General features: G+C 35.1%; 2 protein-coding genes across 2 annotated transcripts in view; both read right to left on the bottom strand.

Annotated features, from left to right (window-relative positions):
* The window catches only part of Nost (Nostrin), a 288623-nt gene that overhangs the window by 135255 nt on the left and 128950 nt on the right, over positions 1-24418 (bottom strand). The window lies entirely within an intron of this gene.
* LOC141485914 (uncharacterized) lies at positions 2063-4244 on the bottom strand. Its single transcript, XM_074183580.1, has one exon. It carries the CDS (start codon positions 4236-4238, stop codon positions 2133-2135), a length of 2106 nt encoding a protein of 701 aa, XP_074039681.1. The 5' UTR covers positions 4239-4244; the 3' UTR covers positions 2063-2132.

The following is a 24418-nucleotide window of genomic DNA, read 5'->3' as shown; positions in this document are numbered from 1 at the left end:
TGATGGTGGTTATGTCAAATGAAATGCTATGAAAATATCAAATGTGATATACCCTTGGATTGTGAATTCATCGCTTCCTCAATATCTGTAATAAAAAAGACAGGTCCGTATTAAAAAAAAATTATGGTGGTCATGTTGACACGAAACGTTTTATCGAATATTCATTATCATAAGTGAATGACTTTTTATTGAGATGGATATGGTCCTATTTGAATAACAGGTCACAAATGGTGGCCATAAATGGATTTACATCACTCCCCTTCACGGTATCCTCCGGAGTTCCTCAAGGCAACTATTTGGGTCCTTTATTCATCATTATATACATAAAAAAATCTCTAGTTGCTTCAATAAGTGTAAATTTTTACTATATGCCGATGACTTAAAAATCTATCACACAGTAAAATATTCATATGACAGCGGAGAAAGTCAGGAGGACTTGAAGCGGCTCAAAAAATTCTGTGATGATAATGATTTGTTTCTCAATCCACAAAAATGCGTGTCAATCTCATTCTCCAGAAACAAAAATATAATCAGAAATAATTATTACTTTGAAAATCAGGAACTGAAATCAGTTTCAGAAGTTAAAGATTTGGGAATAATTATGGACTCGAAGTCATTTAATTCACATATAGAAAAAACCGTCAATGAATGTAATAGTATCATTGGATTCCTCAAAAGAAACTGTCAAAACTTTAGAACTGTAAAACCTCTCCTCAATTTATATTATGCATATGTACATGGTATAGGCTCTGCTTTGCATCGGTTGTTTGGATTCATCAGTACCACATAAACATAGATCGTATTGAGAGAGTCCAAAACAAATTTCTTCGCTACATTAGTCACAAATTAAATTTTCCAATTACGAATAGCGATTAAAGTCCCGTTATGCGCCAATACAATATTATGGCTATGAAGGATAGAAGAACTGTTACGGATCTTATCATGATTTTCAAGTTGATGAAAGGATTAGTCCACTGCCCAGAACTTTATTCCAAAATTGGGTTCAATTTTCAGGGTAGAACGTTGAGGCGTACAGAATTTTTTAAGTTAACTTGCACAAAGACAAATGATGCTCAAAATTCACCACTTTATAGAATGCTCAAAACCTTTAACAAACTTTGCAATGATATTCAATATTTTGAAATCTTTTTAGACTGTTTCAAACGAAGGATGAAAAAAAATTTCATTGATAAGTTGTGATCATTTCTGCAGTCTCTGTCACTCTTATAAGATTTATGTTATTCTTCGGTTGTCCAATTCAATTTACAAAAAATTAAAATTTACATTCTTTTTTCTCAAAGCCCACTTGAACTAAAATTATAAAGTGGATTCTCTATTGGATTTGTTAATCTGTTTGTAACCCCTATATTGTTAATAAATAAATGAATAAATATCGTCATGGTACACATTTTTTTCTTTTTTTGATATTTTCTGAAATAACAATTCCAATTGAAAAAAATTAAAAACAGTATTTTTTGTTTTCCCCGTATAACTTGAGAAGGGCGAGAGTCCCCGTAAATTTTCTTCGACTATTGTATTGTTTCCGATGACCTTTCACCTTTTTTCCCATTTAATCGTCTTCGTATCTGTTACGGTTTAGAATATAGCAATGTAACCACATGATAAAACGGCCTGTATATTGATCTACGTGAGAAGCACGAACCCTGATGAATACTTCCAGTTCATTGCATGCTTTCGAGAATTAGGTGAAATAACCTCACAATCGGTAGTCTCCTGCACTATTACATTTGAGTATTACCAAATAGTGATCATTCTCGATTCAATAATTTAATATTGATATCTTCTGAACTCTCGCATTGCTAATTTCAGTAGTTTCAGTTATAATTCAATAACAATACCTTTAGTAGCCAATCTCTTAGAAAGATGCACAAGAACTGTTACTGAATTCTTAAAGCTCACTAAGATCCGATACAATGCGACAGTGACAGCCCCCTAACAAAACAATACAAGAAGAATTTATTTTCTACTATCGAAACAAAAGACTATCATCATTATGTTTCCATGATACTACCCCATTCTAATAGAATTAAAGGGAATGGGCCAGTGAAATATTTATTGAGATGAAAATATATAAAGCCCCGCCATGGGTCAGAATTTAACTTTCAAATTCTTTACATGAGCGTGCTTCGCGACAACAATGAATCGTCTCCGAAATATTTTGGCTGAACAGACTTCCAGGCAGTAGCGAATACTTCATCTGGGGATTTGGCAACTTGAACCATTTCTGGCAGTTCCGGTGATACAACTATGTATCCCGGAAAATAACTGGGATGCTGGGAACCCCGAAGTTGTACCCTATTTGAATATTGGAGAGGATCAGTCTCTAAAAAGTAGTCGACTCCCTCAGCCATTTCCTTTTCTAGAACACCCGAATTGTTCAATTCATCTACATCTGCCGCATTTAGCACATCTACTGGTTCAGCTCCGACTACGTTGACTAGATGTTCCATATTGGCGTTGACCCACAATGACTTCTCATCCTCAATTGGTCGAAAACTTCTTGGTTTATTTTTTCCCTTCTCTGGCGATTTTTTCATTTCCTCCATTACTTTAGTGAATATATCAACGTAAGGAACATTTTCGGACACATCTTCATATCTGTTCGCTAGCTTAACCATGTCCTCACTGATAATAGATCCGTGAATGGCCTGTGGCACTTTTTCAGTTGGAACAACTACATCCCGCAATGGTCCAGGAGTAACGGAACTCAGTTGAACTATTTGTTCATCAGAAGGTTCTTTGAATAGCGAGTTGAACAGCTGTTCTGGGTTGACGTCAGGGCTTGCCCCTTTCTCCACTGAATACATCACAGTAGCCATCGCCTCTGGTCTCAGTTCAGCTTGAGCTTCATCAGCACAGGGCTGAGGATAAACTATAGACTCTTCTAAGAGAGCTATCGATTCAGGGTTGATTCTGAGTTGCTGTAACTTTTGCTTTTTCTCGTAGTTCCCTGGCGATAGCACCATATCGGGTTGAATCATCTTTAATGTATTGTCTACGTCTTCTTTCTCTTCTTCTATTAGTTGTGCAACAAGAGCTGGATTCATGGCCGCTCCACTATCTAAAGGCTCCGTTACTGTACGCAAAATTTCTTTCGAGATAGTTGTATAAGAAGGAGTTACAACCACTGTGCTAGTTACCCCCACGACATCTTTTCCCTCAGTCATTTTGAATTCGGGGTTCAATTGTTGAATTCCTATTTCTACTTGTTCCATTTGTCCAGTCACCTCATTCAAATCGGAAAACTCCACATTCTTAACTATTCTTTCTCCTTCAGAATCTCTTTCGACCCTTTTTTCTGAAACGGCCTTCTGTAAAACCTTCTCGTTTCCAGCTGGAGTTTTGAAAGATAATGGCCGTAATTTTGAAATTTTTTTACCCTTTGCAGAAACGTTTTCACCTGGTTTAATAATGGACTGATCGAGAAGACTTTGTTGAATTGTTTGTTCAGTTGTTTTCATAGATTGGGGTACCATTTGAAGAGCTTGAAGTTTGGAAGCATTCATATCTTTTGATTGTTGCTGTCTCATGGAATATTTAGCAATTTTTGAGGTACGTTGTGAAGGAGACACTTGACCAGGTTTGAGAGTTGATGAAAATACTTCTGATACGTCTGGTAGGAAAGATGATGCTCCAACACCGGGAATGATAGAAGAAGTACGAGGTGCATCTGTTGGTATAGGTGCTGCAGCAGAAGTTTTGATTTGAGAAGGAAGTCTTGATGCGCGAGCGGGAATACCAGTTCTCTGCTGCTGTGGTAATCTACTCGGTTGAAGAGAACTTGTTCGAGCAGCTGATATCCTCCCACTTGGTGGTTGACGAAAACTATTTGGAGCGGTGAGGGTTCTTGAGGCTTGAACGGATGTGGGGCTAGTAGGAGGCTGACGAACACTTGTGGGAGCAGGTACAGACCTAATACTTTGTTGCTGACGAAAGCTTGTTGGCTCAGCAATTCGTGAAACTTGGGGTTGACGAACCTTTTTTGATGGGCATGTACTCACATCTGTTACCGTTGTATTCACCTCAGTTCTGGTGGTATTCGTTCCTGGTATTCTGATTGTTCTAGTTGAAGTTACTGTAACGGTGTTTGGTTTTTGGAAACCAAATCTATTTGGAGGTGGTTGAGACATATTTAACGAGAATTTTTGATATGAAACCGAACAGTTATGGAATGGTGTTATTGGAGTGACTGACAGAAATGTGACAATGAATGTCATTCACATCATGAAATATTTTTTATCTCATTGAGGTGACGGCTGCGTGAACTGGCATAAGTTACTCAAGGATGATTTTTCCTTAAACGTGATGGGACACTATTTCGCATTCTCTATCAATTCATTCCGAATCCTCTATAAATGCTGTAATATCAGAATAATTCCGGAAGAGATTCAATTCAAATATAAATGAACATTATTATAGGGAATCAGTATATTTTTTTACGAAAGTTCTTGAATCGGGAAGCTTCTATTTTTTTACATATTGCCTACCTGTGAAAATTATATTTTTTCGTCGTATAAGAACATTTATATTCAGGTAGATTAATTGTGTACCGAAAAGAACGGCTTTCATTTTCATTTTAAACGCAGAAAAAGATATCAATTTTAATTCGTCAGGATATGAGTTATACTCGGTTACAGCGCTATAAGAGAAAGAACGTTCGAAGGTTTCTAGACTGATACTGATGACGTGGAGTAATTTCGGAGTAGAGATTGGTTTCTTAATATTTACTGGTAACGTGGAGTGATTTCGGAGTAGAGATTGGTTTCTCAATATTTTATGAACCAAGCATACAAGGTGATATTTCCTTTTATTCAACATTTTCAGCCATGCAAGACTGTTTAAGAATGTTGTTGCATGATTTCATCATTTCAGCGGAAATAATAATAGGACACAGGCATTCTGAAATTTTTGGATCCTGGAAGAAGTTTCTATAGGCAATAGGCATAGGCAATATCACCGTACTTGAAAATTGATAATCACAACACAACAAAGTTTTTGTTTTGGGGTTGAAATTAGATGATTTTAATGTATTTCCACGTGTTAAAACCGAAAGTGACCATAAAAATTATATATTAGCTCTTGTTTTCAAGATATAGTATCATTATATTATATATATATATATATATATATATATATATATATATATATATATATATATATATATATATATATATATATATATGTATATTGAGTTTTCAACAAATGAAATATTTCATCACCAACAGTTGGTACACATGTTTGTTTACATAACACCCCTCTCATCAGCTGTTCTTAAGTAGTAAACATAACCTATGTGAGTTTGTCAATTGTACGCACGTGGTTGCTATTGAAATTATCGTGTGAAGTTGATTTTTTAAATTAATTTAAGTGCTGATCTTAAATGCCTCGAAAGTATGTGAATTCTGTCGATAGCTTTTGCTATATATGTGGTGAAATAACATTTAAGGCTCAGAAACGTAAAATGACACCTATCGTTAAGACAGCCTATGAACATTATTTTGGTGTGAAAGTTGGGGACCAAGATAAATCATGGGCTCCTCATATATGTTGTAATTCTTGTTCCGTCATATTGCGAGAGTGGCTGAAAAATAAAAACCGGGCAATGGCTTTTGCAGTACCTATGGTTTGGCGTGAGCCTACCAATCATACAGACGACTGTTATTTCTGCTTAACTCCTCCCATTAAGCAAGGTTTATCTATGAAGAAAAGAGGAACGGTTAAATACCCTTCTTCGGCCTGTACCACACTCAGACAATTTGCCAGTCCCTTCTCCACCCCAAAACTATGAAATTTTAGAGGAAGGTGATGAAGACTGTTTAGAAGGAGCAACCCATCCTTCTAAATCCTATGACCCTGATTTTGAGGTAAGCGATAGGTCTAGTGATCCGCACAGAATTAGTCAAGCAGAGTTGAGTGACCTTATAAGAGATCTTCGCTTGTCTAAGGAAAAGGCTGAGCTGTTAGGGTCAAGACTACAACAGTGGAATCTTCTAAAACATGATGTGAAAATATCTCAGTACAGACAGCGTCAGAAAGATTTGCTTCCTTTTTTTGAGAAAAAAGAAAACCTCGTAGTTTGTTCTGATGTTAATGGTTTGATGGACTGCTTGAATTTGGATCACACTCCATCCGAATGGAGACTGTTTATAGACTCTTCAAAACTAAGCTTAAAAGTTGTACTTCTGCATAATGGAAATCAGCTACCCTCTATTCCTATAGGTCATGCAGTTCACATGAAGGAAACGTATATAAATATGAAAACACTTCTCCAATCAATCAATTATGAACAACACAAGTGGCACATCTGTGGTGATCTGAAAGTCATTGCTATACTCCTAGGAATGCAATTAGGGTTCACACCATGTACTGTTGTTTTTTGTGTCTGTGGGACAGTCGGGATAGAAAATCTCACTATAAAGAAATGAGCTGGCCTACACGAGACCTAAACCCTAATGAGAAAAATGTAGTTTACGAGCCTCTTGTAGATCCTAAGGATGTTCTCCTTCCCCCATTACATATTAAGTTGGGACTAATGAAAAACTCTGTGAAGGCCATGCACCAGGAAGGACAAGCTTTTAAGTACTTGAGAGCAAAGTTTCCCAGGTTGAGTGATGCTAAAGTCAAGGAAGGCATCTTTATTGGGCCTCAAATCCGTGAAATCGTAAATGATCCAGCTTTTGACATGATTTTAACAAGAAATGAAAAAAGAGCCTGGGAAGTCTTTAAGGGGGTTGTACATGGGTTTTTAGGTAACAAAAGAGATGATAACTTCACAGCATTGGTTAAAGAGCTTCTTCAAGCTTACCACCAACTTGGATGCAACATGTCCTTAAAAATTCATTTTCTTCACTTTCATCTTAATTTCTTCCCACAAAAATGTGGAGCTGTGAGTGACGAACATGGAGAAAGATTCCATCAAGACATTGCCTTAATGGAACAGAGATATCAGGGCCGTTGGAATGAAGCAATGCTTGCAGACTACTGCTGGTCTGTGTGTAGGGATGCTCCAGAAGTGTTTTATAAAAGACAAGCTAAACGACAGCGATCTTACAATGAATCGGATGGACTTAATTGAAATTTGGTGGTACAAACTTCTTTTATTTGTCAAAACACTAAGAATAATGTTTTTTTTTATTAATTTTGTACTTAAAATATTCTAAAAGAAACATAACAATATTGTTTTATGTACTTTCACTTTTCACGTATAGTATAACTACTCTTTAAGATTAAGTACTGTGTATCTCAAAAACCAGAGCTAATAAAAAATTTTCATTGTTATTTTCGTTTTTATCACCCCAAAATTAGTAGAAATTGACTAATTTAGTGTAGGAAACATTCAAAAAATATTTTTTTGTTGTGTTGTGAATATAAGTGTTTCACATAGTTGAATCTTCAGTTGCTTAGTCAGGTAGTGTCTGTGAGGGTGTAGATATTTTGGTAGACCCTATGCTCTCCGAATCAGAGAGTTAATATGGCCAATGAACCTCAAATTACAACCTTTTGCCAACCCCAAGCATTTTATTTTTTCACTATATTCCAATTTGTGATTATTGACGAACATTGATGAATTATCTATGGCTCTATTCCGGTCCTTATTATTACCAAAAATTATGGCTTATGATTTATTTAGGTTGATGTTCAAACAGTGATTTCTTGATATTTTCAATAAGTCATCCACATCATTATTCAAAAACTGTTCATTGGATTAAAATTCATCAATTTTTGCAAAAAAAAAATAGATTGGTGTCATCAGCATAAGTATGCATTGGAAAATTCTGAAGTAGGTACATTATCTAGGACGAGGATTTAAGGACACTGGTGGAGACTGACCAATCACAAACGATCCGTGGGATAGCGGAAGAACTGGGCGTTAGCTCCCATGCAATTTTTGACGGTTTAACACGTATTGGAAAGATCAAAAAGCTCGAAAAGTTGGTGACCTACGACAGAAATTGTCATGTTTCAGTGTATTCTTTGCTTTTGCGCAACCAAATGTTTTCCGTATCGGATTGTCACGTGTAATGAAAAGTGGATCTTCTATGAAAATATGAGACGTTAAAGTCAGTAGTTGGTCACCGTCTACTTCATCAAATCCCGAGCGCATTATTCGAATACTGACGGAATCAATCTACTTGTTTTACGTTGGCAAAAGTGAACTTACTTAAGTGGCGCTTATTTCAATTAAATTGAATTAGTATTCACTGATATATTACAGTTTGATCTTCCTCTTGAAGATGATCACTTGGTGATCAAAACACGTATCGAGGTGTTGAAATAACGCTTTAGTGTTGGAAAAAAACTCCAGTGATATTCGAGATATTACAGGCTCATAAAAAAGGACGAAACTTTTGAAACATCCTAATATTCAAAGGCAGGTTTCGACATAGTGTGAAATTATTTCAATTTTTTCGATTCGAAAGGAATGAAAATTATTTTCCAAAAATACTATTAAGGCGGTGAACTTAAGAGATAATTACTGGTTAATAATAAATTGTGGATACTGATTAGCGATCTGCGTTACAAATAATTAACATTACTTCTGCTATAAATGTTTTGGACACTTTGGAAGAGATCTCAACAAATTCAACCCTAGATTTTTCCTTTATGGATTAAACATGTGGTTTGTAACGTGTTCTTGAAATGAACTTTGACAGTGCGTCGAGTATGACTACCATTTTCTCAACACGATATTCAAAACCTATTCGAAGATCACAAAGCTCACAGTTTCGTTTGAAATCTAATTATTGTTTATACTATTTCTGGTCCCAAGATTATAAATAACTGAGTCATATTTCACATGTACAAGAAACATGTATTATTTACATCAAAATGGGAGCTATGCTATGATTCGATAGATCCATACATTTTTTGAGCTATTAGAAGGAATATCTTATACCAATAAGCATTAGCTACCCCGTCTGTCGAAGTATGATTCTTAATCATGCAAGTATACTCACGGTATAACCTTAAGCGATCAGGTGTCGACTTACCTGAAAGAAAAATAATATGTTAGTGTCTAAGATAAGTCAACTTCATGTAATGGTAAATTTTAGTCTTCTAGAGAACTGTCCCTAAGAAAATTGAAGCATCTTGGTGCAAAATAATATCACGAAAAAACTAATTAATACAGCTTGTTTGAAGGTGATTGACAATGTTTCGTGGTGCATCTCATCATTTCGGACTTCCATTGTCTAATGTGATATAAATTGATTTGAAATCCCTGAAAGAATATGTGAAAAAAAATTAAAAAGATTAGCTGAAAGAACAATTTTATTGACCAAAAAACTGAAATTACAATGAAATAACATACAAGTAACAACCAAAAAAAACAAAAAAAAATTGAACTATTAACACGAGCTGAAAAATTGAAAAATTATTACCAATGAATGAAAATAAAAAATATAAAATCAAAAGATTCCAAAGCAAGTTACTTCACGACGTTTCGATTGTTAGTATCCACAATCGTCTTCGGGTGATAACTGGACTTATTTATTTACCTGCACGTTGTCTTGATTTCAGACAGGTTGAAGCCTGGCCCCCTTATCCTGTGGACTGATGTTTGCCAGAAGGACAAACGGGTCATAACTGATGGTGAGTGTTGATGGTATGGCGGCATGAATGTCCTCAGACATCAGTACCGCCCTTTACGGTACCCCTACCTGGCTGGGGTGGGTTGGATGAAGAAACTGTTCATCTGTTAACGGAAGACATAGGGGCCTCTTTCGACAGAGTGTCGGGGCCTTCTATATCGGGAGGGGTCGTCTACAGTATAATCCATAGCTTCTCTGACTAATGGTGGACTTACTCCTTCGAGATCTGACTATTTATAGGTCATTCGACTGCTATCACCTATCCCCTCTTCCCTCTCTCCGCTTCATTGGTATTGGTTTTTAGCAGGAGCTGACCGTTTGGCGGGAGTTGGTCGTGTTTCGCTTGATTAGAGGTTTCCATATGTTATTTATCTCTATGCTAGCTTGGCTAAATGCGTTGTTGGACAACATATTTTGTTGTGGAATTGGCCGCGGTGGTAGTGCGCCCGACTCATGATCGGAAGATCGTGGGTTCGATTCCCGCCTCGACCAGATATTTTTCTCGAGAGAATTTATCTGAAATCATCTAAAAGAACAATTCGTTCAGGCCAGTCTCAACACCCTACACAGTAGGTTAATGGACTGACACCTATCAGAAAACAACTACTCCCCTGGCTAATACCACGAAGGGCGTTGGATTATATCCGACAGGTGTCAGTGCAGGATTCTTCACTGAAGTTATTCCTGCATATGCTGTTGGCGATACAACTGCCGCAATAGATTTTCAATTATCGGAACACACTTGCAGACCGGTTTCGGGCTGTTTGGCCACTCGTCAGTGCAAGGTAGTGTATATCATCAACATAAAGTCGATGATTTCCGATAATTGAAAATCGAATTCCGTCAGAATATCATTCCTCGAACTAAGCTGAAGACTACAACAAACAACAGGTTTGTCGTCGCTCCATCTGCCTGTGAACGAGGTAACCAACTGCATATCCAAATTTGCCCTATTGCGGCAGTTGTATCGCCAACAGCATATGCAGGAATAACTTCAGTGAAGAATCCTGCACTGACACCTGTCGGATATAATCCAACGCCCTTCGTGGTATTAGCCAGGGGAGTAGTTGTTTTCTGATAGGTGTCAGTCCATTAACCTACTGTGTAGGGTGTTGAGACTGGCCTGAACGAATTGTTCTTTTAGATGATTTGATTTATAGCCAGTCTTCAAGTATGCCCACTGACTATACGTGAAAGAATTTATCTGGTTGGAGCGGAGATGATTCTGCAACCGTGTTAGGATTCACACCTTAAAAGGTAAGACCTCGTTAGTCCTTAGCTCGCACAAGTTTCTCAACTTCTGAGAGTTGTCGGAAAAACAGACAGACAGACAGATATAGCGAGGAGAAACCAGGAAATCCGGAATGGTAGAGCATGTTTGGGTTTGGACTCATCAATATAACATCAAGTGGGCTCCAGCTGAAATCATCCACGAGGAGAAACACTGGTTCAGAAGAAAATTCAAAGAAGCCGCATATATGTTGTCCAACAACGAATTTAGCCAAGCTAGCGTAGCTTTATAGTGAAAATCATACAATAAACTGTATTAATTAGTTTTAAAATGGACTTTCATTAAGTATCGCCCATTTCTATTCAATTAAATAATATCACGTTCCTAATGCGTATTGAATACTACTAGTCAATATCCCTGCTCTATCAGCCGATCTTGCTATGCAATAAAAATGTATCTGCAATAGTCGTCCCAAATGTCTATTTGGAAGAAATAATGGAAATGTTAACTTGTTCTCATGTTCAAAATATACACATATAGTATAGAACAATTTGTTCAGGCAAGTCTCAACTCCTTACACTGTAGGTTACTGGACTGACACCTCGTTCAAAGGCGGATGGGGCGATGACAAACCTGTAATTTGTTGTCCGCTTCGAATTGATCCCTCGTAGGCCATATTCGCCAGATTTGGCTCTCTGCGACTACTTGCTGTTTGCAGACCTCAAAAAAAATGGTACATAATTTCGTTCAAATGAAGAGGTTATTGCTGAAACTGGGGCCTATTTTGAAGCAAAAGATGAATTGTTCTAAAAAGTGATATTGAAATGTTAGAGCTTCTCTGGAATGATTGTGTGGCTTTTGATGGGGAATACGTTGATGAATAAAACCAATTTTTAGTTCCGGGACTTCTCAGCACAGGTGTTAGAAGTATTTTTACATAGACGCAACAAAAAATGGTGCAAATATACAGATATATTAAACATTTAGGATGATAACTCAGTAGCACTTGTGCTAACTAAGTTGAACTTCGCCTTTTGTTATGTCAGCAACTAGCTCTCTAATTTATTTAAATATTTATATGTAACTACAGCTGGGTAACAATAAAGACGATATAGTAGAAATCACCTAACTATTACTGAAAATAATGATGATATATTTGGGAAAGAATGGTTTTGGTTTTTTCTTCTCCATCTGCATTGAAAAAATGGGAGAACCTTCCGAACAAAAGAAGAAGGCAATCAATTTAAAAAAAATCAACTGCACACAAATATGTGTAAATCATGCAGAGAAGTAACTTTCAGATACAAACTGGAAGAAACATTCCTCTTGGAACAACTACTTTCATATACACAATGAATTACACGAAACAAAAATACTTTTCGCCTATCGCCGGAATTTGCAGTGATTTTCAAAGTCAATTCAGAATAAAGGGAAGGATATTAGGAATAATTATAAAATAATACCGACATATTTTCAATTTCTGGGCTTTAAAAATAATTTTCAGTCATTGCTATATTTTTCCTACTTCAGTATGTATGTATATCTGTAGTTTTTCCTAAAATAATTTTTTGCTTCGAACTGATTTATTTTTGGCAAAAAATTTCTCCAAGAGAAATTTTTTGTTGAGAATGAAACAGGCTATCGAAAATAAATTTTTAAATGGTAAAAAAATAATAAGACAAAAAGTTACATTGAAAATTAATTTCAGAGGTTGCGTTTTCCACCCCTTACAACCATGGGGTAAACCATATAAATTTCTGACTAAGTTGTCACCTCGCAAACCACAAGAGGAGACTAAATCATCTGTCGGTAACAAATAAGACAGATGGGTATCCGCGGCTAAGCTAAACAGTGGAGACGGGAGTGGGTTAAACAACTTAGCAAATTTCAAATAGATCTTAATGGGCGCCAGGTAAATTTAATCCTCCAGATACCCTAAGTAACTCACAATATCAATAACTTACCAATTAATATTGGAAATAAAAGATAAAGATCCCCAATATGATTTATTCAGTAATCCTAACTTACATGGATTAACTAACAACGCTTCTAAGACAACAATGCAATATTCACACTACTACGCGATGTTCAAATGTCAATACACGAGCGCGGTGTATATAACCACGAATTCAATCAGCCATAAATTACGGTAGTAACGACGCTCAAAAAAAACTGCAATACGTCGAGTAAAACTACCACGAAAATTGAGTAGGTGAAATCGTAAATACTAGTATCGGATGGTATGACAAACTCGTTTGCGTCGCGTGAGCTCAGGCGTAGGCGCATCGGTGTCAATCAGCAATCGTGAAAGGAAGAAAATACCTCAATTTCCGTTTCACAAATGCATCACTATATCAATCAGGTATAAATAACAAACACTATATCAAACAGGTATCAATAAACATAAGGGCAACAATTATGCAAATATCTCAGTATATCACAAATTTTCAATTAAATCAATTATAACTTGCGTGCTCCTTTTGGGCCACCCGGTATATGTTGTTAGGCTACCCCGTGGTTCGACGGAAGTGGATCACCCTGTAGTACTGCTGAGATGGATCACCCTGTAGTACGGCGGAGATGGATCACCCTGTAGCACCACCAAGATAGATCACCCTGTAGGGCACGACAAGCTGGACCAGTAATGGATCACCAAATAAGATCCAGAAAGATAAATAAAACTTAAGAAAAAGAAAAAAAAAGGAAAGGAGAAGAAAAAAAAGGAAAGGAGAAGAAAAAAAAAAGAAAGGAGAAGAAAAACCCCTGGCCAAGGGGTTTTCTATACGTTTCTTCGTGTGCGGTGCTCTGCACGGAAGTCCTACTGGGACTTGATGAGTGACTGAGAGCCTTCTGTTTCTTATGAATCTAATTTCGGAAATCCTTCCACCTGGCACGAGTTCGGTAACCACCACAAATCCTCAAAAGAGCTTAAGTTTCAGACTGCAAATATCCACACCAAAATGACCAATCAGTCTTCCACTATACAATCCTGACTTGTAGAAATAATCCCAGTGAAGGATGGCACAAATACAACCATATATATCCTACAATCAGTCTGACGGTACGCTTTGAACTCCGAACCAAGCTCAATCGAAGGCCAACTTCCGAATACTAAAAGACTGCCACATCTGACAGCTGACCAGTTGTTGCCACGGTGCGTCCAACCTACCCTACAAGCACCAAGGGGGCGCTGTGCACAACATCATAAATCTATCAATTCCTCCACAGCCACTTGAGACAATATCAACAAGTCCATGACCCATCAAAACTCCTTCTCAAAGCAATGCAACCCTTAAACAACCCTTGACAACTTGAGTAACCGATCAATCCCTCACCCGTGAACAACTGTAGAACTAGTTCGGTGTAAGTCGACGGAACGACACTACGAAAGTTCGGCAGATGTCAACCAACAGCTGTCTCTTAACCTTGTTTACAAATGTTTCCAAAAATATTGTTCCAACCAATTTTCAACTATTTACCAATCCTTATTCATGCGATGGAATAGAAACATATAAGGTAAGTCGCCATAACCTTCCCTTTCAGTACGAATATTTGAACATTCATCTTATGCAGAATATTTACCGAAAATATCAAACAGTATTCAGAAACCAGAGCTAACTAATATTGTTTTTCAGGCGATATGGCTCTAATATGTCAGTAATCCTTCTGGAAGTAATGAATAACGATCTATGCAAGAAATATTTTTGGAAAGGTATAGGGAATAAGGCAGACAACGGCTAAAAAAATGATAGGTGAAGAAAACTGAGAAACAAACAATAACAACTATTTCAACCTAGCGAGGAATTTCGGATCTCCAACGTCGATTGGCAATAGGAGAATGTGTAAGTACTGGTCAAAGCAGTTAGTCAGGGAGCATACATTTATTCTTGTACATTTCAGGTATAGTTTTCTATGGAACGGAAGATTCCCATTACTATGATGTTAAATGAATAAAATATACTTGTAACTTAATTACATTGTTAATATTCGTTGAATAAAGATCTTAAAAGGTAACGTAGTGTTTTGAAAGGTCACATAAGAGCAGTTTGATCTAGTGTTAAATTGAAACGTAACAAAGTGTCTTTTTGGTAGTATGAAACGTCAGGTCAATTTCAATATTGTAACTTTTTTAGTGCTTGTGAAAAAAATTGTTATACAAATTGTATGTACCCCCTTTAAGGGGCTGTATCTTAACAAGGGATGCTCCAATGAAATTTCTTTATATGAAAGATCCTATCTTTTTTTCGATGAGGAATCACCTCTTTGAATGTTTTACACTTATTTATACACCCTGTATAGTTTATTAGGCAGGCATTCAGACATACATATGATCAATTTGAGAATTGACCCATTCAACATACCTAGGCACCATACTTCCAAATTTCAAGGATGTTTTTCTTAGATAGTCCCATCTTATCTGAATGAAATTTTACCCCTTTCAAATCATAATATTCATCAATTTAAGAAAGAAATAAACTCGCAGGTTCTTACTGCTCAGTGCTAAATAAAAAAATTTAAAATTCAATGTATGGTAGTGCAATGAAATTGTTAAATTGACCAAAATAATATTGAGAATACTAAGAGTTATTAGCAAGTATATGATTTATTATTTTTTTCTCTTCTCTATCATTGTTATGATAGTAAATAAGTATTTTTATAATTATTTTTTTACACTCTTTTCCTTTTATGTATAAAAGTATTTTTTATGGGTAATGAACGATATTATTATTATTATTATAAAAACCGAATCGCTGAGAGTGCTCAAGGACATACCAAAATGTGCCTTTCAGAACTGCTTTGAGGATTGGAAAAAATGAAAATTCGCCTCATTTTTTAACAGTCCTCGTACATACAGAATTTCTCAGGTTTTATTGGCACTTTATATTCGAGGACACCCACCTTCAATGCGCCATCGGCTTCGCAAAACGTTTGAGGAAGCTATTGTATGGCTGTTTTGTAAAGTGTCCAGGGAAAATCTCACAAAGTGTTATTTGAATAACTTGAAAAAAAAAAAGAGTATTGTAATATCTGAAGAATCGTGTCCCTCAAATGCTTCGCACGAACTTCACCTCGCCTATGAAGTTCATCGTAAGCCAAATGTTTCAGTTTGGGGACTTTAAATTATTAAATTCTCTCATGTGTAAAATGAGCAATCAAATTTCGTCACGAAGTTCAGTTTTTCCAGTTCAAAATACAGTACAGAATTCATAGTTCTTCACAAAACACTTTAATATCAGTGAATTGTTTTTATGTAATGTTGGGAAGGTGGAACAGGTGATTTACTTTCTTCGTTCGTAGACTCCCTTTCACTTAATAGTATCCAGTTGTGATGTACGAATAATGAGTATCTACTCGAAAATAAATAGAATTTCAATAAGGAAAGAGTTTTGATGTACGATTCGTGAATTTTTGAATGACGACTTCTTCATTACAAAACAACAAACAACACAAATTTATGTAGAACAGCTGACAACGGAAGCAATGTACCATGCCTTTATGTCTTTGGAATATTACATGGGTATAGTCGAAGTAAACGATATTGTGCATATTTAAAGGTGACGCCACTCTCAAAGGCCAAAAAACCAATACATAGAAAGCCGAACTAGTCCAAGTGGACTGTAGACTTGGCGGTTCGCATTGGATAATTTTTACTAACCGAGTTTTATGTTTGGCTGAGGAGTCATGAAATTAATTTTGAAGTCATGTTTCGGTGACGAATAGAAATCGGGAAAATCAGGGAATGTTATCGCAGTCGTGTTCAGTTCAGGAACTGATCGCGATTTGAGTGTTAAAATTCACGTCAAGCAGTTATGGAAAGCAGAAGAATAGTGGAATTGCGTAATAAATACTTAGAACAAATAACTAAATATAGACAAGAACAACGGCAAATTTTCTATTTGAACGAAACTTTGCATGACAGTCACAACATAGTTACGAAAGGGTGGACTGATGGTTCGAGAATGTTTACGCCTAACATGCCGATGGGTTCTGAATTCTTTGAACTTATGTGGAAAAAACTTGAGAACCGCAATGTTGACTATCATAAGAACTTGGAAGCTAATATTTTCGAGGAATAGTTTGAAAACACATTGATCCCAAATTTGAATGCGAATAGTGTAATAGTTCTTGACGACGCTGCCTATCATTCGCGACAGTTCATCAAAGTACCGAATAAAAATTCGAGGAAATTTGTATTTTGAAGATTACTGGCAGAAGACTGACTGAAAAAGATTAAAAAAGTAATTTCAGTTGAAAACGACTATATAAATAAAAGAATTCAACATTTTCTTTTTTACTCTTCTATAATTTTACGTATTTCTTTTCCGTCTATTTCTGTTAAGAATGTTTTCAAATCGACATGAGATATCACAAACTTTTATGTAGACCTTTTCAAGGTGTACAATCCTATTGTACATCATTTTGATCTATCCGTAGGGTTTAGCCAGCGTTTGCAATGTAAGCGCAAAAAAATGTGTTCACGACGTCACATTGAAAACCTATAAAATTATCATTACTATATTACGCATGTTATATACATAACCTTCCTCTTGAATCACTCTGTCTATTTAAAAACACGCATCAATATCGATTGAGTAGTTTTAAAGATCTAAGCATACATAGGTACAGACAGCGGGAAGCGACTTTGTTTTTTACTATGTAGTGATGTTGATACATTACAAATTGAATTACAGAATTATAAAAAGTGTTTGTGAATATGCATGAACCCATCAATCATATGTATTCAAAATGGAAAATATAATACGCGATTCCTTGAAAGATTTTTTTCCTGCTGAATCGCGTGAGAGTTAAAAACGAAGGAGTACGCAAAAAGTCAGTAATCTACACATCTTCAATAAATCAACGCACCACATGGAAATATCAAAATATTTTGTTGGCGTTGATAAAAACTCCTACTACAATGTTATATTTGGTTAACCCCTCGTATATGCTACTTGTGAATGCGATATGTTTAGACTGTGCCTGTGGTTCAGCGCTTTAGTTTTTATTCGCATATAAAAAGTAGCACGAAATGTACCTATTGAGTTCGCAAATCTGTACGTGTACTTATTCGATTACTGTTTACTTGTAAAGGATTTCCAATTGTGTTCATTATAGAGCGTCGATCACGTAATTTAACCCTTGACCCGTGATGAATGTGCCCAAACAGTACTACTTTTGGAAGAAGGCTGGAGTTACCGACGAATTGGTTGTCGATTCAATGTGTCTCAAACATCCATCACACGGATCTTGTTAAGATTCCGTGAAACAGGCTAGCATACCAGGTCAAAGACGAAATCAAGTAACTACCCCTATTCAGAATCGATATTTGAGAATTTTGGCACTTTGACAACGGTTTGTTACACACCGAAGTCTACAAATTCAGTTTCAAAACTGAACGGAAACTGCCAGCGACTTAGGGAATACAACATAACACCTAGGATTGCTGCCCAGGATCCTCTATCAACTGCAGACCATCGAAGGGAGAGGGAACACGTTAATTGGTTAAGGCTGACTGGGAACGAGTGTTATTCACCGATGAATCCCGATTTTTTTTACACAGTAACGACAAACGTTTTCATGTGTTACGACGTCCCAATGAACGATATGCTCAATGTGACTTTTCACAAACAACATTATTTGGTGGAGGCTCCGTTATGATATATGCGGTGGTATTTCTTTGACCGCACGTACGGACCTCGTGGTCACACACAATGGGTCCGTTACACCTAAAAAGTACATAATGGAGATCTTGGAGCAACACGTAGTACCATTCGCCTTTTATATCGGCGAAAATTTCATACTAATGCAAGACAACGCCAGACCACATGTTGCACAGATAGTCAGAAATTACCTCGAAGAGGTTGAAGTTAACACCATAGCAGGGCCAGCAGGTAGCTCGGATTTAAATCCAATAGAAAATATGTGGGATATCCTCAGTAGGCGATTGAGAGAACACCGGATCCAACCAAACCACCTGAAGGAACTGTGGGAGACACTGATTCAGGTTTGGAAAGAACTGGATCAGAATGAAATAGGGCAAACAATGTTAAGTATGGGCCGACGATTTGATGCTGTTATACGTGGTAGAGGTGGAAACACTCGTTATTGACACTTTTCTGTATATTTTTCCAACAATATTTTGTTTATAATTTACTTTTTTTTTCTATGTTACGTCAATCCTCGATTTGACAGTGCTACAATTAGTGATACTATGTAGGTTAACTCTGAAGATGTTTCATATTTTATTTCTCCTCTGATTACAAATAAAATTGATTCATTGAAGTTGTGCGTTAATTTCTTGGAGAAGTGTATAATAAATCTGATCACTAGATGGCATATGAAATAAAATACCTTTGTCATATAATGAATTCAACATAAACGAACAGATTGCCTTAAAAAACGTGGGTTCTCCTCTCCTTTCAAATATCTCGCTTCACTATTTTTCTATGTGAATGTCAAAGCATAAGCATAATTAATGATCGTTCTTCTACTGAAAAGGATCTCGTAGATACAAACAGGTTGTTTGACATTTTTGCAAAGGCGATCTTATATAATCATACGTTTCGTAATTTTTATTGGTTTCACTAAGTAGCTGACCTGAAATTACAACACATCGAGTTGAAGGTCTGCTGTCCAAATAAGATGATTTCTTATTGGAATAAACGTATGAAATATATTATCGTTTTTTCTGATTTCATCTGGGGTAGACGGTTCAAAATTGAAAATACTTATGAGATAAATAAAAAATATAGAAGTTGAAGTATATGTTTCTTCAACTCATAAAATGTTAATTTTGGCTCTGGTTGTGGTTTGTTGAGAAATAAGACCTCGTTGTTGTTAGTTTCAACTTGCGTTGTGTGCTTCGTGTTCTTTGAAACGAGTTTCAAAAGCTCGTCTAGTCTGAATAACATACATTTTTATCACATTCCACGCAAATTATTTCTGAAAAGTAAAGCTCCCAGTTTCAATAATCTTCTGTAAGATATATTTATGCTCAAAAAGTTTTCTCCTCGCCTTTAGCGTTTCAAGTGTGACAACAATTAAATGTTGATCATCGTACTTTAGAAAAGTCTAGATACACTGTAAATTTACATTACCCAATGTAAATTTACAGTGTAAATTTACTTGAGCCTATGCTCAAGAAAATGTAGTTCCATCACCCATCAGATACGAATAATGATGGGAGCTAGCAGAAATTGTTTGCATATTGGTATTCTCCCTATACACTTCAAATTGTTAAGCTTTGCAGGCATTTCTTACTTCTAAGATATTAAAAAATAGTAGCTGTTCATTATATAAATGCCATAAGTAGATATGTACATGTAAACTTCAATTTTTCTAATTTTTGGTATGGAAACATTTGGCAACAACGCCTATTCATCAAATGAACTCAATTCATATAGCATCTCCAATTTTCTGTTCGTGGAACATGAAAAAATGTGCTTCCTAATTTTTGATACAAAAATTGTGAAATAGAAGGTTTTTTCACTTCATGAATATTAAGTTTACTTTTGGAGTTTAAAACAATCAAGAGTGGCCATTCATGGATGCCTCAGTGGCAATAAATAACCACAGGTGTAGAACTTGATGTGTGTAGAAAGAATAGCAGTAATTTCAAATTTTTTCGACCCTTGTCCACAACAAACAAAGCGATACTACATTTTCTCGTCCACACATTTATTGCATGAAATGATTGTAATAATGATAATAATAATGTTTATTTCATAAGATTGTATACGTATACATATAAACAAATCGGAATGCAGAAATAAACATGACAAGCCATTGAAGCTCATAGAGCTTGTGAATGACAAAAAAAGAAACAATAAACTGAGTTGAGACGTTTTGTGCGTGATGTCAGTTGAATTGAAAAACTAAATAAAAATATCATGAACATGAACCAGTGAACAAACAACATTACAATCTAAACTATCGGTCATAACATAACATATGTTTTATATTTCATTCAATGTTCTGTTCTTAATATGGCCTTTGATGATTGCACATTTGCAGAGTTGCTGTCTATTCTATAAGGTGAGTCCTTGTTCAGATTATGGTGAGAAATCTTTGACTTCGAGATGTGCTTACTTTAGGAATCCTTGAGGTTTTTTGTTTAAATCTGATATTGTGCAAATGATCCACAGTCAATAATTTTGTTTCATATATTTTATGATACATTGCAAACCTCAGAAAGTATAGATGTCTACATGTAAAAAATTTAGATTCTGTGAAAAGTGTTTCGTACGGATAGGTATAATCTCTATCGAAAATATTGATGAGAAATTGATGAGACTTTAAGACAATTATCAGTAATACCTCGCCACAGTTGATATGGGACTGTACTGGAATGAAATATAATGTTCGTAGCTGAGCTATATCAAAAATATTCTTGAAAAACCTAACTTTGTTCAGTAGAGACCTTATTTTATTCGCAATATTTTTTGCGTGCTTATTCCCTACATTTTTATCTATTGTTATGCCAAAATATTTTATACGTTCTTTCATATTCATAGAATTGTGTTATTGTCATTATGGAATTCCAACAAAGTATAATTTGCCAAGTTGCTGTTGAAATATGTGGAAGGTACAAAGTGAGTTTTTTTTTACTTATTGTCAGCAATCTGCTCTTAAACCAACTGTCAATTTTTATAAAATCTGCCTCCACCTTGTCTTTCAATTCTTTCCAAGTATCAGCGCGATATATTACGGCTGTATCATCAGCTGAACTAATAATGATATCTTCTGAATTGACCCTGAACAAATCATTCAAATAGATATTAAATAAGAGAGGCCCCAATACCATTTCTTGGGGCACTCCATATTTTATGGTACAGTAAGAACTAAGTGTTTTATTCATTTCGGAGCACTGCTTCCTATCAGAAAGGTATGATATTAGGAATAATGTTTACATATACATAAGTTAAGATAGTATCTTTTGAATACTCGGATTTGCAAACTCATAAATTTATTGTTATTCCATATACTAGTAAACCAAGTATTAAACACATTTTTTACTCTTTGTTTGAAATGTATATTTGAATGTTTATCTCAAACATACATGAGAGAAGCAAAAATAATTTTTTTGGAATCATGCTTCAACTGAAGCCGAAATAAAACTTTATTAGGAATTATAGGAGCCTTTCAGGCTTCTTTCCTAATGTCAATTTTTTATATGTTCAAATTTGTGATGCACTGTTTGGAACCTTTGGTGTAGTAATGAATATTACTGGAGTTTTTTTCCCAACATCAAACCGTTATTTCAACACCTCGACATGTGTTTCGATCACCAAGTGATCATTTTCACTCTTGAAGATGATCACTTGGTGATCGAAACACGTGTCGAGTTGTTGAAAATAACGGTTTGGTGTTTAGAAAGAACTCCAGTAATATTCATATGTTCAAATGTTCATTTTAGAATCTAGGGATTCCGATGGCTTTTCCGTTAAGCTGTTAGAACCAAATCGAAATCCTTTACTTTCCAAACTTGCGATAATTTTAAGTCAATTTTAGGCTTATTCATTACCTTCTCAAACAAGGTATTGCTCGTCTTTCTAACTGAATATTTGGATGATTACCTCAGACACACATTGTAAAAGCAAAACAAAATTTCAAATCTCTAAAAATGGAATAAATCTAAATTTACGAGACTATTTTACTGAGTTCAAATGATTTCAACTTTATCAAAATGTTAACTGAATAGTTCAACAGGTAACTAAGTCCAGAATAATACTGAAAAAAATATTTAAATCTTCGAGGGAATATTCTTGTAAACTTTTGGATGCAATGTGAAAATTATATTCAACATATCCAAATAACCACGGTTCTTGGATATAAACTTAGGTGACATGAAAACATTAAAACTCACCTCTTTGGAGATGTTTCAATATTTCTTGAAGTATAGAAAGTGGATCTTATTATTTGTCAAGTGTGAAGAATCGAATGACCACCGATATAAGGATTAAAGAACAAATTGATCAACTATTCAATGATGGTTCCTAGTTAGAATTTTCAATTAAAGTTCTTGGGATGTCTTCAATATTTGTCCTCCCGGTTAATATATTGTGTTAGATGACGTTAACAGAAATTTCAAAAACAAATATATGAAAATACAAGTTTAAAATTCGTTTATGACCCTGATTTAACCAGCAGATGTTAAAAGGTGATGGAAACGCTCCTTTACAATTATGAGAATTCATCTATTATTAGGTAATTCAATAATATTTCTTCAACAAATTGATAGATTTGTCGTATAAAAAATTCAGTTTTTTTATGAATTTGTTGGATGCTACTTTCGTGTCAATTTCTAGTTCTGATGATATACTCTGTTAGAAATACTTTGTCATAGCTTCTACGAAATTGCTCATTCTATCTATTCTGAGAGTAATCTACAAACAGAAACATATAGTCAAAATGTGATACACATGTGGTTGCTGTTCTATCTGAGATATAATAGAAAAAATCCTAAGTGAGATTAGTATTATAGATTATTTATTCATAATCAAATGCACAGTCAAAATAAAATTTTTACTTAGTGTTGCTATTGGAAAGTAAATTTTCGTTACATATAGGTATAAATGTTGGCATATCGTATTCCACATTTGTGAAATGTAAATTTTCTTCAAATATTCTATATCCGATTTCAAGCATGGCAGACATCCGATGCGATGAAAACATATCCGATTTCTTTTAGATCATAAAACAATCCTTCATTCATTCCGTGGTCTTCCTGGTGTAACGACTCACTACCTTCGTTAACTCCATAAATTAAATTGCATTTTTTTTTCCTGTTGTGTCGTAGAATAATTAAAAACTTTCTAATACGTTCAAGAACGTGTGAAAATCATGCCAATATTGACTTACTTGGTTTTTACTCTTGCTTTCTTCTGTAGTACAGTCACATTAAAAACATTTCAATAGATTTTAATATTATTGCTTGCAGACGTTTCTCGTTCATCCAACAGCAGGACCATGTTAATAATAATAATAATTATTATTAATAATAATAATAATAATATTGTTTATTATTCATAAAAATACATTTATACATAAAAGGAAAAGGATTAGCCGAAGGCTATCTCCCACCCCTCCCAAAAATTATACAGTGAGTGTAAGGAAATAATTATAAAAATACTTATTTACTATCATAACAATGATAGAGAAGAGAAAAAAATAACAGTTATATAGTTGCCAATAACTCTCAATATTCTCAACATTATTTGAGTCAATTTACCATACACTAAATTTTGATTTTTTTAAATTAGCACTGACCAGTAAGAATCTGTGATTTCATTTCTTTTTTAAATTGATGAATATTATGATTTGAATGGGGTAAAATTTCATTCAGATAAGAAGGGGCTATATGAGAAAAACATCCTTGAAATTTGGAAGTATGTTGAATTAATTAATTCTCAAATTGACCATATGTATGTCAGAATGCCTGCTTGATAAATTATAGATATAAATAACAAGGTGTTTTAGTTTGAAGAAACTTGAACAAAAATTTTTTTATCGAATATTGAACTCTGTACCTACCTCACATTCAGCTCCTTCATTTTCAACAAAAATGGTGTGACAT

This window comes from Leptinotarsa decemlineata, unplaced genomic scaffold (assembly GCF_025532065.1).
Source record: "Leptinotarsa decemlineata unplaced genomic scaffold, Ldec_3_MD MMD2_tig00026340_RagTag_RagTag, whole genome shotgun sequence".
Lineage (NCBI taxonomy): Eukaryota > Metazoa > Arthropoda > Insecta > Coleoptera > Chrysomelidae > Leptinotarsa > Leptinotarsa decemlineata.
Note: the sequence above shows the minus strand (reverse complement) of the source record. Positions and strands in the feature narration are given on the sequence as shown.